At 42.9% G+C, this 19,917-nt stretch overlaps 1 protein-coding gene across 1 annotated transcript in view; it reads left to right on the forward strand.

Moving 5' to 3' along the window:
• PPM1F (protein phosphatase, Mg2+/Mn2+ dependent 1F) overlaps positions 1-19,917 on the forward strand; it is a 42,994-nt gene that overhangs the window by 11,648 nt on the left and 11,429 nt on the right. Inside the window, exons 2-6 of the mRNA XM_077834687.1 lie at positions 8,827-8,957; positions 14,960-15,159; positions 15,949-16,137; positions 17,876-18,019; positions 19,617-19,710. Of these exons, the coding sequence (XP_077690813.1) occupies positions 8,827-8,957; positions 14,960-15,159; positions 15,949-16,137; positions 17,876-18,019; positions 19,617-19,710 (758 nt within the window). The remainder of the gene's footprint in view (positions 1-8,826; positions 8,958-14,959; positions 15,160-15,948; positions 16,138-17,875; positions 18,020-19,616; positions 19,711-19,917) is intronic.

Below are 19,917 nucleotides of genomic sequence, written 5' to 3' on the forward strand. Positions count from 1 at the left end.
CATGTATTAAATAGAAATGCACAATAAATTATGAGTTGCATCCAGAGAAGAGCAGATTGCTAAAAAGGATCTCTGGTCTTGGCAGACACAATGTAATATAAATGCTGGTGCCATCGAGCCAAGTAAGTAGCTAAATTCTATCAATTTTTCCATGTTTAGTTTGATTTCCTTTCTATTTTAAACACACAAAAATATAGACCATTTGACCATCTCTTTAAATTTGGCATGGCTCAAGCTGTTGCTGTGCATGATGTGCTGACCACTTCTTCCCTAACTAGGAGCAGCTTTCCAGGCTGGCTGATGCCATGCTCAACAAGGCCTTTGGATATGGTTGTGGAAAACTGCAGAGTTCAGCTGCAGCTGTAATTTCTTGCCCCCTACCTAGACCCAAGTGTTTGCCTGTGTCATCTTCTGAAACATGCTTACTGCTGAAGGAGTTGGTGGCAGGACAATACTGTAGAACTTGATACTGACAAAATAATGCATAATTGAGCGCTCCGCGCAGAGTAGCGCTCATAAATACAGGTAACTGGTTTCTGGCAAACTTGACCCATTACAAGTAGAAAACAGAAAATAAACTAGACAGCTCACCTAAGAAGTGACCAGTGCACTGTGGGATTCTGTGAACTGCCAGAAGTTGTGTAAAATACATTGATTTATTTTGATCCTTGGAAAAACTAATTCAGTTTTCCACTTGTAGAATTTGCAGGCTCTGCTCCAGTAGTTTGTATGAAATTACTCTGCTTCTGTTGAAATCGTTGTTATCCTAAATGTTCTGTTCCACTTCTGAACAGTGCCATTTAGTTCATAGCCATGGGTGGGTGGCTGTCTTGGGGCAGGGCTTCTACTGCAGAGAAGTCTCTACATGCATCTGTCAGTTACAATTTTGAACATTCCCAAGAGGGAGGGGATGCTTCTAAGTTAAGAGAGCCAACCCCCATGTGACTCTTTAAAATGTTAATTGATACATAGCAATTCTGTGCCCCACACCACAAGGCTTGGGCTTCACTTTATGGCTCACAGAGGGAAGGTTAATAACAGATGTTACTGGGTTGTTGTTTTTTTCCCCAGGGAGTTTTATAATCTCTCAACCCCTTACTGTGATCAATAACCTGTCACCATCTAGGACTTGGAATCAGACTTCTTCAGTGAGAGCTGTATTCCCCTTGGAATTGACTCAGCAGAGAATGGATGAGGTGGGAAGGTTGGGGATTGTTTATCCCCTCCTCCCCAACATGTTATGTGTGTTTGAGTTTTGTTGATCTTGCTCTTGGGAATGAAGAGGGAATGGTGGGTGGTTCTTTAGTAGTATCTACTTTCTATAAGGCTGTTATCAAAATATAGATATTTCAGCCAGCAATAATAGAGATTCTGAAGATCAGACCCTGAAGTCTAGTCTTTGACAGTTTTGTCAGAAAAGAATCCTATGGTGATTATTTTATTTTTCCAGCTGGATGAAAACCGTTCTGAGAGAAGATGAAAATTCTATCTTTAAAATCCCTCATTCTCCTCCTTTCCCTGTGTGTTTTAAAGACCAGGAAAACATTGATCACAAAAGTCAACAAGTGGGCTGCTGAAATTGTGTAGTAATCATTTTCTGTCATCTAGGAACATTCAGCTGTTCTCTTTTTGACTGATGTTTGTATCTTGCCTAGTGCAATAGGGCTCCAACCTTAATCAGGGCATTTGGGTGTTACCACAATATAAATAGGTAATGACCATTAGATTCACTTGAATGAAAATGTTCTGCAGTTAATTACAAGGCAGGAGGGGGAGGAATATTTTATTAAAGACAGCTTTTGTTTCCTAGACGATTTCTGATCTGGAAATGCTGTCACTTCCCTTCCAAGCAGAGAATCCATCTACACTTTTTCAGACTGCCCCCGCCAATCTTCTGTTCTCTTAACAAAAACTTCTATCTAATATGTTTAGACTTTTATACCATGCTCATCACAGCAGTATTAGTGTGACTCCATGTATTTGAATAGCTCCATATGAGTTTCTTGGACAATGGCAAGTGGCCAGCATACCATTCTCTGATATATATATCCATTAAATCAGTAGTTCTCAACCAGGGGTCTGGGGGTCTTGAGCAGGACCAGCATTAGACTTGCTGGGGCCCAGGGCAGAAAGCTGAAATCTCACTGCATGGGGCTGAAGCCCAGCCACCCGGGGTTGAAGCTGAGACCTGAGCAATGTAGCTTCATGGGGGCCCTGTGGCATGGGGCCACAGGCAATTGCCCTGCTTGCTACCACTTAACGCCACCCTGGCTCTGATAGGCAGAAAACCAGTTATTGCGGCACAGATGGGCTGTGGAGTTTTATATCATGTTGGGGGGTCCTCAGAAAGAAAAAGATTGAGAACCCCTGCATTAAACTTCACAGGTACAGTCGGGAGCCTCTTATCTGTCTGGTCGTATAACAGAGATGATCTTCTGAAAGTATCACATGGGGCGATTGAGACAGGGAGGAAGAATCTAAACTAGATTTTTGAAAGTGCCAGGAGGACTTGGGGCTTTAGGTATTGATCAGTCTTTGCAAGTCCTCATGCCACCACCTACTAAGTTGTATAGAGCTTGTTTTTCCCTGTATAGCACACCAGAGAACAGCTGTTCAGAGTCTGCCATCTGTTGCACAATTCTCAGTTCTAAAGCAGCTGTAATCTGTGGGCACAGAGCACAACAGAAGGTCGGTATCGTGCTTTCAGAACCTTTCTGAAAGTGTCATAATTGGGGCAGTGACTCTGGAGAAGATAGCGAGTCTGCATACGATCGAGGATCCGCAATAATTATCTGTGGATATCCGCAGATTTGCAGGGCTGTACGCTGGGGGCTAAGCTGAGGCTCTGAGGCATCCCCCCCTGCCAGAGCCCCGTCGGGGACAGCCATGTGGGCAGCTGTGGGGAGCCCGCGCGGAGTCGCAGACCCTCCACCTGCCCTCGGCTGGGCAGGGAGCCTGGAGGGCTGGGACGCGGCTGGGGGATGCTCTCAGCTCCCCCCTCCCCTGCAGCTCCCCAGCGGGGCTCCATGCTGGTGAGGGCGAGGGGAGACCTGTGGAGCTGCCCGGGGGGCTGCTTGGGCCCCCAAGCCAGGGCAGGTGGAGGGTCTGTTGCAGGTCCCCACAGCTGCCCACCTGGCTCCTACCATGGCTGGGCTGCGGCTCTGAGCCGGCCGGAGCTGGGTTGGGGAGAGCCGCGCTGGTAGCTGTGGGGAGCTGCGGTGGACCCTCCACCCGCCCTGGGTGGGGGGCCCAAACAGCCTGCTGCCCAGTGTCCCAGCCCCCTGCCCAGGGCAGGTGGAGGGACCCAGGCTCCACACAGCTGCCAGCGTGGCTGTCCTGGACCCAGCTCCAGCTGTGAGGCGGCTTGGAGTTGCAGCCCAGCCATGATAAGAGCTGTGGAGCTGCAGCAGACCCTCCACCTGCCCTGGGTCGGGGGCCAAAGCAGCCAGCTGCCCAGTGTCCCTGCTTCCCTGCCCCTCAGCCCCTCTGCCCAGGGTAGGTGGAGGGACCCAGGCTGCTCACAGCTGCCCGCGTGGCTCTCGCAGACCTGGCTGGGGGCGGGGAGGGAAGTGGCGCCAGCCATTTTAATAGCCGGGCGGGCAGCTGTGGGGAGCCGTGGCGGACCCTCCACCTGCCCTGGACTTGGGGCCCGAGCAGCCCCCTGCCCAATGTCCATACCCCCGAGACCCTCCGTCCAGCATTTTCTAGAAGACAAAACAAGACAGATACACATACAAGAGGGAAGAGAAAAGAACAGCAAAGATATAAAATGCAGCTTCTGTCTCTGGTGTTCTCTTGCAACTTCACTGCTGGAAAAACACTGGCACACACATTTGTCTTATCAGCCACTCAGACTTGACACATTGGTACCAGCATTGGGCTGCTTGGGGCATTGCTTTTAGCTGCCTCTTTCGCAGGCTTACAGTGGTATTGCAAAATATGCAGGCTTGCCTGACTAAACCAGACACTAATTAGACAGAAAGAAAAAGGAGAGCGAGAGGACACATTTGGGGACAAGGGAAGGAGACAGTCTCACATCCCAAGTTGTGTTCAGGATTTAGCCAGAGCCGGTGGATGAGGTGGTGTCATCTGGGTCCTTCTCTAGGGTCTGGTCTGGTCAGGATGTGTCTCAGGATTAGGATGAAGAAGGTCTGGGGTCCCAGGAGATGGTGGGGGGTGGCAGTCTTGGTGGTGAAATGTGCTCCTTCTCCTTGTCTTGTCTTCCAGTCAGCCAGCATTGCAGTTTTCCCTTCTGCTAATTTTCATCCCCCAAAGTCTCGTTGCTTTTTAAAATTCCCGAAAGGGATGGGTGGAATAGCCAATCTCCTCATTATTTTGTCCACCAATAGGTCTAATTTCTGACATGCCAGTTTTGGTCAATTGATTTCCAGTGCTCTGCTCCTCTTGTTTACCAGTCATACTACTCAAGAACAGTGTTAAGATTACCCGTAAAACCTTTTCAGTTTAAATTAATTGTCTTTCTATCTCCTTGCATCTTTTCTTAAACAATTTTATATAACAGGTCATTGTGACAACTTATGAACTGTCATTCACTTTTTACAGTTGAGCTTACAATTTAGGTAAATTGTAAACCGAGTTATCACAATAGTCCACCTCCTGTTAGACCTGCTGAATTAGTCATGGTTGATACCAGGGATCTGTAGCCCAGGTTCTCCTGGTCTGAGAGTATGTAAATTGCAAATTCCACCCTTAGCGGTAAAGGCCTGGGGCTTGGCCCTGTGGGGTGCACACAGAGAGAGCATCCCTGCAAAAAAACAGCAGGTGTAGCCTACCAAGGGACCGTGAACACAGGCACTGTTTCTGCTCCCAATTCCTCCTCTTCTAAATCAGCTCCTGTTCCTCCATACTATCTCTCTCCCAGGAGAAGAGAGACTGATTGTAACTGTCCATTGCTCCCTTCCTCAGTTAACCAAATATATATAAATTTTTTGGTTAATCTTCTGCTTTGGAGCAGGTGGGGCTGGAGCCTATTAATATCTAATTTGAATCTCAAACACCACTGCCATGCAGGTAACTTCTTATGAGCTAAAGTAAAGAGGAGGCAAGGTAGATAGTCAGCTTCACCTTGATCGATTGGTTCGTGTTGTTGTAGCCAGTCCTTCAGCCACCCACTGGCTAGGCTGTCAGTGGCACAGGACACCTGATCAGCATAGTGCACCAAAGCCCAGAACAACCTTAGTGATCCATTAGCCTCCCAAATAGCTGGGATTACAGGCACGCGCCACTGTGCCCGGTTTGGTAGATAGTGCTGCTAGTAAAACCCTATAAAATGTAGCTCAGAACACCTAGGTTCATTTCAGGTCTAAAAAGGACACTGCAAAGCTATTTTTTCCACATCTCACTTGGCAGTGTCCTGCTCTGCTTCCTGAAAATGCTAAGGAATCTTCAGTGGATTTCCTTTTGGGAGCTGAGTGGTAATTGGCAAGAATGGAAGGATGTGACGTGATGGTTTGTAATTCTTTTCCTTTACTTGGAGGGCAGAATCTACCAAGAATTTTGCACGCTTCCTGTGATTAGAGGTCTCAGTGAGACTTGTGCATTACAGCATTTCCTGTGCTTTAAAGTTGTGTCTAGGGTCCAGCCCAAACTGAGCCAAGGCTTTTGAAGGTAGAACAAAAGCCATGCCTGAAACCAAAGTATTGAACACTATTCTAATGTCAACTATAAACCTGGTTTAGCTTTCAAATTCCATTCACAAGGCACCATAGGTAAGTCTAGAAAAGATCCTTAACTGTGGCTCTTAATGGCCATTAAAGTATACTGTGATTTCTCTTCTTGTTTCACCCATTTTCTTTCCTGCTGTTTTCCTCATAATATTTTCTGTTTCCATCTCTGGAGATAGAACTTATATTGACGCTTAATCATGGTACAAACACTTGCACCATTTCTAGGCTAAGATAAATGGTGTGATGCTAGAATATCTTAGGTAACATGTTCTAACTAATACGCTTGAAATATCTAATGTAGACAAGCTATCTGGCTGAATGAAAGCTCAGATGGCAGTATAGGCTTTAACTTGACCAGCCTAGCACAGGTTAATGTATATGCTACTTTGTCTAGACTAGACTTTTCGAACACGTTAGCACCTTTACATCATAGGCCTTGTCTACACTACCGCCTAAGTCGATGTAAGTTACGTTGCTCAGAGGTGTGAACCCCCCAACCCACCCAGAGCAACATAACTTACATTGATTTAGCATGGTGTAGACGCTGCTTGATGTCGGCGGGGGACACTCTCCTGGTCACATAGCTTCCACCTCTCGTTTACATGGAGTAAATTACATTGATGGGAGAGCGTTCTCCTGTCCATGTAATGTGTCTTCACTGGACATGCTAAATCGGTGCCGCTGCATGACTTCCTCATGCTATGCTTTGTTCTGCAATGCAGAGGCTAGCTGTGCAGCTGACAGTTGCTGAAGCATTCTTGCACTCATGTTGTTTTGAATTCTCCTTTCTTCCTCCTTCCCCCCCACAAAGATGCAGCAGCTCAAAAGAGGGAGAAGTAGAACATTTTCAGCTTAACTTTCCTACTGCTGTTGCATTTCTACATAGGTTGACTTCATTTCTCGTCTGCAAGGTGGTCTTGAAACTTCGAGTTGTCCATTTTGTCAGCGCAGTCATGCAAACATATTCCTAGTAAGCAGATGTGATTTGCTTTTGTCTGTTTAGATTGGATAGGAAAACAAAGACCTTTTCAGGCTTAACCATGCACTAAAAGAAATGGCAAAGTAGCTTCTGGTTTTGGCAAGAAAGCTTTGAAATGAAAGGAGGACTGCAAATACGCTTCTGTGCGTTTTTGGAGTACTGAAGGCACTCTCAAACTAAAGTAGGACATAGCTGCTACAGAACATTGCATAAAACAAGCTTCTATATTAGCAGCCAGCTGACCTGCATGAAGATTTGTTTGCAGTAGCAGGAGGTACACATGGCCATGAATACTTGACAAAGTCTGCTTTTCAGCAAGGATTTTTGAAATACAGTAAAAGCTGTTTTATCCGGCATGTTGGGTGAAGGGGGGGTGCTGGTAAGTGAAAAATGCCAGCTATAGAAGAGGAAGGAAGATTGGGTGTGGGAGGGGGTCCGGGGGGCGCTCACTTCAGGCAGCTCCCCACAAGTGGCGACCTATCCTAGCTGCTCCTAGGCAGAGACATGGCAGGCAGCGCTGCACACTGCCCCTGCCCCGAGCGCCGGCTCCGCATCTCCCACTGGCCAGGAACCGCAGCCAATGGGAGCTGCGAGGGTGGCCCCTGCGGGCGGAGGCAGTGCACAGGTTGCTGCTTGTGGGGAGCCACCTGAGGTGAGCATCCCCCAGATATGGGACCTCGCACCCCTCCCCCCCAAGACCCCCCAACTCTTTGCTGGCCCCGTGCCAACCAGGCTATAAACTGGACTTTCAATGAAGATCAGAAGTGCTGGTTTCTAGAGATTTCCGATTGGTGAAGTGCTGGATAAAATCGCTTTTACTGTACATTTGAGCTCATAGTTCCTAGTGGTGCTAAAAATGTTCTTTTAAGATTTGAAAACTGGGGTTTGAATCTTTATAGAGCATTTATTATGTTAAAGCCAGCCAATTTATGCAGGCCTTCCCAAACTCTTTCCAGGAAACCCCGCTCCCACCCAAACCTGTCCTTGACCTGATCCAGATAGCTTACCATTTTACTTCTTTGGATGCAGTGTTAATATCCTGTCGATATCCAGAGACTCTCAGAGCCATGTTTGAAGTCCTGTGTTCATGAACTTCTTCGTTCCCAGTAGTGTTTTTATTTCACTGCCTCTCCTCCCAGAGATCCTCGGCAGTGAATTCTTGATACCTGCTACAAAGATATATTGCATATGAAATTATTATTTTGCAGTCACACAACTTTAAAGTTGGAACAGGCTTCCCTTGAATCTGCAAATTTATTATTTAAAGCCTTATCACGAGTCTCTTGTGTGTATCATATAAAACTCTCATTATGCATGTAGTATATCTGTTTAAAGCCTCATCCCCAGTGGACACTCTTTTCAGTTCCACTCTGCACTGGTTTTGTGGAGCCTCCACTCAGGAGAACCTGGGGACTGGAATGCTAGAGGCAAAACATTCCAACCTCTCTCTGACCTATGCTGTGCTAAGATGTTACACTTTGCACAAAAATTCAGTCACCTTTCCCTTCACCTGTCCAAAGTGTATTGGAGCTCTGGATGCTATGTGTTCAGTGATGTGCACATACCATACACTGGGATTCTAATATGCTTTGTAATATCACAATGGATAATTATCCACATTTCAAGCAAGAAATCAGCAAAAACCCACCAAAAGAAATGAGTACTGGGGGTGGGAAGGTGAATAACTCCTATCATATCTGTTTAAAAATAAAGAAGACATGGCACACAGTGAGAGAAGCAGAGTGCCTGAGCTCAGTCCTAACAAGGCTCTGTAGGTAACAGTTCCCATCACAGAATGCAAGAGCACAAGATGCAGTCTGTGATTGAAAGAGTTAAAAATGAGGCAGCAGTTCGAAATCACACTTCATGCACCTCCGGCCCCTGCATTCTCAAGGGAACTGCTATCTTTGAATCTAAACTGAGTTTAGAGACTTATAAAGGTCTTTGTATACTACAAATACTGGTAATACTAAAGTGTGACACTTGTTTTCGGTTGTCTCTGGAGACTATTAAAGTTACATCCCTGACCAGGAGTCACAATTATTGGTAGCTGCTGGGGCTTTCTAACTTTTTGAGCCATGAGGTTGCTGACTTCAGGAAGGCCACAGTTCAGTTTAAATTTAATACAATATATTTCTTTTTTTCTTTTCCTCGCATCAGGAATGCACCGCCTCTTCTTGCAGCATCTTTGATCCACGCTGCAATTGACAGAGTGCTACAGACTGATCTTTCTGTTTTTAAGAAGCAGAGTGTGGAAGAGGAGAAAGAGGGAGACCAGAGGAAGTTCACCTGTAAGTATAATATCCCTCTGTGGATTTCCACAGGTTCTCTGCTGGAACACTTGTAATTTGAAATACTTCCTGGAATACCTGGTGGGATGTTTTGGCAAGCAAATAGGGAGCAGAGCGTTTATCACTCTTACAGAATGTGGGATGAAGGATGACTTTGTGGTCAAGGTGCAAGCATGGAGTCGAGACCTGGATCAAGACTTTCAAAACTGATTAGTGATTTGGGGTGTCCAATAAGGAGGCGTGATTTTTCAGAAACTGCTAAGCTACCTACTTCCTGAAAATCAGAGTTGAGTCACATTGGAAGGAGTAACTGCACTCTAGCTCTTTTGTTGCTAAATGGAGAGATTTCTGTGAAGAGTTGATTGTCAGTCTTTCTTGAGGAGTTAACCTTTTGTAATTTTGAAGTACGTTTGTTTCTTTACATGAGTAACCTTTTCAATGATTAGCTAATGGTAGTCCATTAATGTGCCTTTTCAGTCCACATTGGAATCAGTGGGGTCTCTACTACGCAGCTACATTAAACATCATAAGTACAACCCATTTAAATCTTTGAGCATCTCTGCCCACACGCAGGGTCAAGATGACAGCACCTATGGTCACGCTTGAGCCTGCAAGTGTCAAAACCCCAGGCCCTTACATTTGGTGAAACAACTACCTGAAGGGGCGGGGGGTTCCAACGGGGATGGAGCTCAGCTGTTCTCGGTGGTGGCAGACGACAGAACAAGGAGCAATGGTCTCAAGTTGCAATGGGGAAGATCTAGGCTGGATATTAGGAAACACTGTTTCACTAGGAGGGTGGTGAAGCACTGGAATGGGTTACCTAGGGAGGTGGTGGAATCTCCATCCTCAGGAGTTTTTAAGGCCTGGCTTGACAAAGCCCTGACTGGGATGATTTAGTTGAGGTTGGTCCTGCTTTGAGCAGGGGGTTGGACTAGATGACCTCCTGAGGTCTCTTCCGACCCTAATCTTCTATAAGATCATCAGTACTGTATGGACTATGTGATGATGGGTGGAGCACTGTTGGACCTTCTACTTGGTGCCTTCGTTCCCTCACAACCAGCTGACGTTGGGTAGGGAACAGACAGTTGCGCACTGTTTGAGCACCATGTAACAACCAGTTCCATCGCATTTATTCACTAGAATGTTTAACTTTAAGCCTTACCAAACCTCCTTTTACCATTTGATTTGGAGCTGGAGTGAGGGTCGGATGCTGCAGGAATCAGAAGCTAGAAATGGAAATAATCTCTTGGGTAATCTAGACCATCACAGACAATGAAACGTTATTTCCTGTTACACACGTTCTCCAATCTGTTTTTAAAAGCCCTGCAGGATGGGGCTTCCACTTCTTACCTTGCAAGACTAATCCACTGGCCATTAGGTTTCATTGTCGAGAAATCTTTTCCAATATTCAGTTTAAATTTTCTTTCTTAATTTCATCCCATAACTCTTGGCTGTATCCTTTACAGCATCCTAAATATTTTCTCTCCCTCCTTGATGTGTACAGCCTTCATGTGTTTGTAGACTGTTATCACGCCCCCTCTTTATATGGAAATAGCTGGTTTCAATCAAATTGGCCAAGGCCTAAATAGCGAGTACTAGCTCTCCTCCTCCAGAGCATAGAAAAATTATGTGGTGGTAGACTTTAATAGAGAATGTTGGAAGGGAAGTGCAGGAAATATAAACAAAATTTGTTTTTAAACACAGTCTTCTCAAGACATTTGGCAGCTCTTTAGTCCCACAGATTCAGGAAACATTTTTTCATTCATATGCCAACCCAGTTTGCTTTCTCAGAACTGAGCTGATAGTAAATTGGCTCCATCTCCTGGGATACTTGAAAACTGCAGGCCCTTATGGAAAGCTGAGCTACTTAGAATTGTGATGGTTTCAGAGTAACAGCCATGTTAGTCTGTATTCGCAAAAAGAAAAGGAGTACTTGTGGCACCTTAGAGACTAACCAATTTATTTGAGCATAAGCTTTCGTAAGCTACAGCTCACTTCATCGGATGAGCTGTAGCTCACGAAAGCTTATGCTCAAATAAATTGGTTAGTCTCTAAGGTGCCACAAGTACTCCTTTTCTTTTTTAGAATTGTGATGGTCTCTCAAGAGCTGCAAGCATTTCTTTATGAAACTGGCTTGTTCATTCCCACAATACCCTAGATGACATTGTGGATGCCTCATAACCCTTTCATAAATTTTCAGTCTCATAGGCCTAGTGTCTGCCATCCTTACTCACTTGAGTAATAGCTTTCTCTGAGAGCAGTCCCACTGATTTAAATAGAACTACTTTTAGAATACTCGATATGAGTAAGGATGGCAAAATAGCCCATGATGGACAAAGCACTAATAATCATAAGTATTCACTCGCTGTATATAGACTGCTGCTGCTATCTGATTCATTGGATTTAATCCTTTGTATTCTGACTGTGCCAACAGAAGTTTGCCTGGAGGGGGACACGGTGCAAACTTCCAATGCTTCCTGTTTTTTGCGGGGAGGGGAGCAGAGTTGACTGCTGCAGTTCCCAAAGTAGGTAGAACCAGTCGCTAAGAGATGGGACCAGCACTCTTCCCAGGCAGCCTCTGCCAGAGAGGTTCATATAGAGCCTGGCTGGAATTTAAAGCTGCCTTCACTGGTTAGAATCCTCACGGCAGTGTGGTCATGATACTGCTGATTACCATCCTCCAGGATAATCTGCTTTCCAAAGCAACTGTCACACAGGGTTAAGGAGATGCAATTTGTGCCCTACGTACTCAAGGTGAAAGTTTGGCTCAATATTTGTATCCCCTTGATTGGATTCTAGATGTGGATTTCTTTCTTTTGGGGGTAAGGTGTTTGGAGGTTAGAGTTCTGTAGCCAGTGTGATTTTACCAGTGTAGTGCATGTCACTGCGTGGGAACCAGAGATCTATGTCAGTGTGGCCCTACGTAGTCTAGAAAAGCAAGCTTAAATGTTTTAAACAAGGATCATTCTTATGGCACTAAAATACATTCCAAAACCGGAAGGGCAAACCAACAAAACATACCTTTTTGAAGATGACCTTGCAAAAATTCCATTAGTCTGAGCAGTGTGGTGTAAGGTAGGAAATGGAGACACAAGTCCACTCAGTTTAGACTTAATCAGTTTTTGCCTTTTTGTTTATAAATTTTCAGACAATCATTTATTTATAGTTTGACAGATAAGTAGGTAAGATGGAACAGCTGGGGGCCCGAATTACTGAGTTCCAGGGTTCTGGGTTGCTCCTAGCCACTTCATGGTGGTCTTCTCAGTGTCTGGTCCAGCATTCTCCTACTAGGTCCCTTGTTTGCTTGGTTTTTTTTGTTTTGTTTTTTAATACCTTTCCACATGACCTATTCATTGCCTTTCTTCCAGTCAACATTGAGCATTGTATCTTCTGTAACCTGTGCAATACACATGTGCAAGCTTCAATTAACATAACTTCTGCTCTCTACACTATTTTTGTCATGTCTCCTTATCACCGTATTACTGTTTTTCCTCAACATAGGGATTTTTTTTAGCATTACATTTTATCTTCCTCTTGTATATACTCTCCAACACAATATGTTCCATGAACAAAAATGTATATCCTAAATTATTTATTAGCATAACCTTTTAATTTAAGTAGAAAAGTTATGAAAAACTATCCTTAATGTCAGCATATTATCTTTTCCAAACATTGGTTTCCAGGTAACTTCTTACTCAAAATTTAGCTTGTAAATCATTAAAAAAAAAATGGTGTCAGCTTACCATGGCATGGAGTTCACAAACTGCTTAAAACTTACGTAAAGAATAAAAACAAGAATGGAAAAATATAAAGCAAAACCAGAACAAAAATCACAGAAAAGAGAAATGAGACCAGATACAAAGGGAAAGAGAAATAGGAGTTGTGGAAAGAATATGGACGGAAAGCAAAAAGGTTGCAAGCAACTATGCTAGAGTATGGGGGTGGGGAGGGGAGTATAGCATTTGAAACCATCCAGCTATGCACATATCTGAACTATGTATGTGGCTTGTTTGTTTGTTTGTTTTATGGTTTCCCTTGCCCTACTTTTCAGTTGCTTATTAAATCCACTTGTCTTGCCTTAACTGTAGGGCAGGAGCCATCTTTCACTCTGTTTATACAGTGCCTAGCACAATGGGGCCTCGCTCCTCACTGATTCCTATAAGTACTATTATAATACAAATAATAAATAACTTTGTTGATTTGCTAGGATATGTTTTAATCTTTTTAAAAAGAGAAATTTTTGTCTTGAGATGAGAGACTTGCCATTATAGACCAGAATACCATTGATCTTTCATGAAAATAGACTTCAAACTAATTTTAAAAACTTGGGTTAGTGACACAATATCACTATACTATTTAAATGCTTGGTTAAGGAAATCTGCCTCACAGGCATTATGCTGTGTAATGGTATGCATATTTAGACTATATTAACCAGCATATGTAGACCAGCATCTATATTGATCTTCTCAATTTAAAAATAGCTGCATGTGTGATGAGTGCACTTCTCAGAATTAAATATCTTGCCTATTTAAAATTTCTAAAAATAAGTAAATCAAAAGTGATTATATCACAGACTGACCACTTGCCAATATTTGGTGCATTAAACCAAAGCTCTTCATTCACCAGGTGCAAGAAAGTATCTGAAACTGGACATCCAGTACTGTGGATGAGAGAATGTGCTTGAGAAACTGGAGTTAATGCTGAGACATTCTTAGTGCTAGCAAGAGTTGCTATAGTATAGAAATTGAAAAGGTAGTTTACCCAGTAAAGAATTTCAGTGCTGTAAAGTAGAAAGATCTGTGATAGTTAATTGCTTTAGTTCTACTCGCCCTTTAAGCAAGTTGATTTAGCAGTGGGTGAGAATTTTTAGTTGGACAGCAAACTTAAAATTGCAGCCTACCTGAGAGACCCTGCATTGCTAAGCTAGAAATGATCACAAATATCACAGTTTATTGCTCACCAGACTGAATGCTGGGATTAATGAAATTTGAGATGAGTCCAGGAAAGGATTTGAGTGTCTGGCTAGTACTTTTCCTGTTGCTCTCTATAGTGTTGTGATTCTGCTCTGTAATGGCAAAGCAGTAGTGTGGCAGAGATGGTCTTCTGTCCCTCATGCTTTTAACATTCGATAGTTCACTCTCTGTGTGAAAATGATTGAAGAAGACAACAGTTTAAACATTTCTGCAGTCTGATAGTGCTGGGTTATTACCTAGTTGATCCGTCACGTGATACATTCTGTGTATCCATTGTTTTCAGTGAATATAATTCAACTGCACTTAACCTAGGTCTAACCCAGACTAATATTTGTGACTTGTGTCAAGACAACAAAAGCCCTGTGCACAGTCTTTAGAGTTTTCTGATCTGCATCTAATTTTCTTTATAAACGGATACATTTCTGCCAGTATGCACAATACGTTGCACTCACAATTCCCAGTACTGGGTCATTTATGTCTAATTTACTAAACTGACCTTGGATCCTCATTGTGACCTTAAGCAGTCTATTGCCCTGGAGAACTGTCAGCCATTTGATAGCATGATGAGCTTCAGAGGTAATAACTATTTAATAAACTGGTGACTGAAAGACCTGTTGTCCATAATACTCTACTGTTGGGTCAGAACTTTTTGCCTGTGATTCTCAAGAGGGGTTTGACTCAGAAGTATGTGGGCCAAGCATAATGATATATATTTGTTGCTCCTTTTTTCATAGTGTCCCAGTGGAGTGATTTTCGGAGGGAGTATTCTGTGTATCCATAGGCGCTCAGATGTCTAAAACCAGTGGATTAAAGGGAGGGACAGAACTCTGGCTCCAAGCCAGAGGCTAGTACAGGCAGAATATATTGAGAGAATGCATTAGTCCTAGGGAAGAAAACTTGTAGGAAAAGACAAAAGACAAGTGAGGGGGTAAGTAGGAGAGAGGAGATTGGGTTTGAATATCATCATTTGTTTTCGTTCTCCTTTTCCCAAACATACAACTAAGTCACCTACTGTCTCTCTGCCATCAGTGCTGGATGGAGGCTCTTTGCAGCGCTGTTTCTTTAATAAGCTGCGAGACATTTGCTGTGAATGGCAGAAGCAACTGCCATCCCTGAAGTCACTGAAGTGCTTCCTGCTGATTTCCAGCCATGCCATCCGCAACGTCCGCCGGAAAATGGAGGACAGACATGTTTCTCTCCCAGAATTCAATCAGCTCTTTGGCTTGTCGGTAAGTCTCTGTGGCCAGGAGAGGTCAGTTCTAGCATTCATTCAAACACCCCTTGAAACACACTCATGTCCTAGTATCACAGAGTGAGCACTTTTGGGAGGTGCTACAAAGGATTTTCTGACAGCAATCCTTTTATCAGGTCTGTAGTGGAGCAGAGACCTACTGGATTTGTGTGTTTGGGTTAGCTATATAACATTTTTTTGTGACATTGATATGCTCCCACCACAAGGGTGAGAGCGGGAAAATAACTCACTTTGGGGGCGCGGGGTGTTGCTATATTTTGTGAGAGAATTGATGATGTAAAGGTGAAAAATAGCATTTTGGTTGAGGATTCAGGGATGCTTACTAAATATATAATGGAACCACACAACCTTCCAGTCTGCCTTTTCAATTCCTATTCCTTTTCAAGAATCTGGTCAGTGATCAACAAGGAGCAAAGAAAAATAACACATACCCCCATGAGATTCATATTCTATCTATTTTACACATTGGTAAACTGATGCAAATTACCCGAGGTTACACACAGTTAGTGGGAAAGCTCAGAGTAGAATACAGGTATCCTAATTCCTACTTTCCAAATCAGTTTGCTAGATCATGTCACCTTACTTTCCTTTCCCAGGGAAGATCATGGTGTTTGTGGCTCTCAGTGTATTTGCATAGTATTGTATCCATGTACATGCTTGCACTCTCTCATACATATGTGTGCATATTCTCTCACTGAAATGCTTGCATAAAATCTGGTAATTGACTTTTATTTCTGAACTCTTTGTATCTCCCTCCTGCCAAAAGGATGATGTTGATCGAGTATACTTTGCTGTATTTGATGGCCATGGTGGAGTAGATGCCGCCAATTATGCAGCGACTCATTTGCACGTAAATGTTGCATTACACAAGGAGATTCTTAAGAACCCAACTGAGGCCTTGAAAGGCTCTTTCCAGCAAACTGATGAAATGTTCCTTTTCAAAGCTGAAAGAGAGGTGAGTGTGTAGAGTAGGGTTGCCAACCCTCCAGGACTGTCCTGAAGTCTCCAGGAATTAAAGGTTAATCTTATATTTAATTAAAGATTGTCATGTGATGAAACCTCCAGGAATACATCCAATCAAAATTGGCAACCCTAACATAGAGCCAGATTCCATTATAGTTAAGCAGTTGGGAAATTGCTTGGGTAACAGTAAACAGGAATGGTGTTATGCAGAAAATTTTGTTCTCCTACAGTTAGACTTTGAATTCATTCTAATTCGTTTGCCAAGTATCCTAAGTGGAAAATATTTCACTGGTCACATTAAATTTTCCCTTCTCATCAGAACCAGTGCCTGCAAGTTCAGGAAGATGGAAACTTTGAAGTGAGGAGTTAGTGCTATTTCAGGATCCTCAATCTCAGGGAATATACAGGCAACAAAGAGTTGCTTCCCTGGAGAGAAGAAGAAGGGGGAAAAAAAAAAAAGACTAGCCTCAGTTGTATCTGCATAATTTAATACAGGAAAGGCAAAGAAAATCTTTCTATTTATTTTCTTAAGGTTGGTTCCACTAGCACCATCACTGACCTTTCTCTTCCTCCTTTCCCCATATTTGGGAGAGTGAAGTTGGTGTATGGCAAGATAACTGGAGGATGAGAAATTTTAAAAATGAGTTAAACTAGGTTCTTGAGTTCAAAGTATTGTAAGGGAACTGAAGGTGGTAAACGTCAAATGAAGGATACTCTTCCATCTTTATAGCAGCAGCATTGAAACTTGACCATTCAAAGTGTAACAAGGATGGCTTTTTATAATGGACTGTAATATAGCAGTGGAGAAATGCTTACCTTGAGAATATTTTTCACTGCCACTAGGAAGGCAGAGATAGGGTGGCTACATCTGTTTGTATGGGGAAGAAAAGTCACGTTCAGTACTGAAAGGTTCTTCCTGCTGAAGTTAAAATCAAACTGATTCCTCTGCTTTTCAGAAAAACCCAAGTAAACAAATGGTTCTGGGCCCTTTGAAGCTAATGTTGGAGTTAGTGAAGACGAGGGGAAGAGCATAACTATAGCAGTGTCAAACACTTGAAAGCTAGAATAGGGTTTCCTCTAAACCTGTGTTTTCTCTTATGTTTGTACCTTTTATTCAGTGGATTGCCGGTCACAAAGATCTAAATTACTGCACAGTTAACAAGCTTTAATTAACCCTAATTAAGGCTAAGTTTTTGTCATGGTTATTTTTAGTAAAAGTCACCGACAGGTCACGGGCAATAAACAAAAATTCAAGGAAGCTGTGACCTGTCGGTGACTTTTGCTGCTGCAGCTCCATGGTTTCCCCTGCCACCGTGGTGGATAGGAGCTATGGGGCCAGTTCCCCCTGCTCATGGCAGTTGAGCGCAGTGGGGTGACCATATTTCCCAAAGAAAAAATGGGACACCCAGCCTCTCTCCTGAGGCACCCCCCTCACCACTCAAGGCGGTCACCCATCACCGGAACCTGGACGAGGGCCCCCTCTAGGAGTCCGTCATGTGTCAGTGGGACCTTGCAGGGGGCCACCTGTTGCTGGAACCCTGCCAAGACCCTGCTGGCTGCCAGCTCCAGCTCCCCTGGGGCTGAAGCAGAGACTGTCACGGAGGTCTCTGGAAGTCACAGATTCCGTGACTTCCATGAGCTCCGTTACATAAATGTAGCCTTAACCCTAATTTACAATGTTATGATGTTAAACTGCAGTTTAACTTGCACTGCTCTGTTTTCCTTTGTAGAGGCTGCGGAGTGGTACAACAGGTGTATCTGCCTTAATTGTAGGGAACAGGTTACACATAGCCTGGGTTGGAGACTCCCAGGTAATGTTGGTGCAGCAGGGAAAAGCTGTGACCCTGATGGAACCTCACAAACCTGAAAGAGAAGTAAGCCTGTTTTCTTTGGCTCTCTCCTCTGATGGCTGTAATTAATTTACTTTTGGCTCACTGAATCTCTTTAAATGAAGACCTGGCCAACTACCAACTGACATTGAACTGGTCTCTTTGTAGACAGGTTATAAAAAAGGTCTCTAAGTAGCTTTGGAACTATTTGGAATCTCTAGATTTCCTGGAGTCTGGCACATATGCAAGTCTATAACTAGAATGACAAACTGAGCTGATAGGTTTCAGAGTAGCAGCCGTGTTAGTCTGTATCCGCAAAAAGACCAGGAGTACTTGTGGTACCTTAGAGACTAACAAATTTATTAGAGCATAAGCTTTCGTGGGCTACAGCCCACTTCGTCGGATGCATAGAATGGAACATCTAGTAAGAAGATATAAATACATACATACAGAGACGGTGGAAGTTGCCATACAAACTGTAAGAGGCTAATTAATTAAGATGAGCTGATGGTATTGGTGGCCGATCTCATCCTTGCAATGGATGAGGATACAGTCTGTTGGCAGTTTTTGATAAGTGGACATGAATTACATCTATTAAATTTAAAGTCTCTAGCAGGACTAGATGGAGCCACTTTTCGGTGATTTCATCCCTTTTAAGTTGGACGGTTACGGAGCATAATTATGTTGTGTCAGTCTTGCCTTTCTTCTGTCTAGGTGCGTGTTTTTCCAAAGGAAAAAAGGATTGTGCTGAAGAACAGATTTGATCTGTACTCTCAGTTGGGAATCCCCTTAGAAAAAATAAAAAGAACCTTGTGAATACTGTAGTACTATGGAACTTTGCATACAGGGCAACCATGAAAAATCTACAACTGCAAGCCTTTTATTAACAAAATTAACTGATTTTTTTTTTTAAAGTTACCATTGAGTTAGAAAATTATTGTTTTAATTTCAGACCTGGCTTACATAATAGCATCATCCAAACGGCAATAATAGTCTAGTATCATAACAGGCTTAATTAATCTTACATTTCTTTTTATTAAAATAGGTCAAATATAACTCAACTGACTTATGTACAATCTGAAAAGACAGTAGCAAGTTTTTAGAGGTGGCATTGCATGAACTTTCTCCTTTATAGTATGAATATTAAAGTTTTTGTAGGGCTTGAGAAGTATGGATTATATTAATAAAAATGAAATTTGCCTCTAAATACAGTTTTTATTTCTACATCTAAAAACCTTAGCCTTACAATTATCCTTTTCTTCCTACTTCCATTCACAATCTTAAATATATGCACAGTGATGGGGATATTGCCAGTTTGTTCCTATAGAAATGACTTAGATAGGGATTCTTCCCTTTAGTTTCACGAGCAAGCAATGATGCAGTCATAGGGAAGATGTCGTCTTGTTCATGTATATTCAACTTAACATTGCAATAAGACTGATTTTTTTTTTATTAAGCATATTTTTTCTCTGAACACTATTGATTCCCATTTCTTTGATAATATAAAGCTGTTTGCATCCTACTATAAGTATACAAGTTGAAGGGATTTAAGATTTTTCTCTTCAACACTGGATAGCAGTGAATTTAGTAAGATATAGGATATGCTCTTAGTATAAAGAGTTGATGTGCTTCTTTCTTCTAGGATGAGAGAATGCGTATAGAAGCCCTAGGTGGCTGTGTGACCTACATGGACTGCTGGCGGGTCAATGGAACCCTTGCTGTTTCCAGGGCAATAGGTAAGTAACGCCATCTAAATTAGTCAAAATTGAATTATTCTTAAACACATAATCTAAAAAATCCTGGGGCTGAATAAGTAAACAACCATTTATTAATAAAGAGATTATAGTGTTTGCCCAGCTTGGGCTGAAGAGTAAATTGCTTCTATTATTGTAATTGCTTGAATAATGGAGTATTAAATTGCTTGGTCAGCACAACCCTTATCA

The sequence above is a fragment of the Eretmochelys imbricata genome, chromosome 15 (assembly GCF_965152235.1).
Source record: "Eretmochelys imbricata isolate rEreImb1 chromosome 15, rEreImb1.hap1, whole genome shotgun sequence".
In the NCBI taxonomy this organism is placed as follows: Eukaryota; Metazoa; Chordata; order Testudines; family Cheloniidae; genus Eretmochelys; species Eretmochelys imbricata.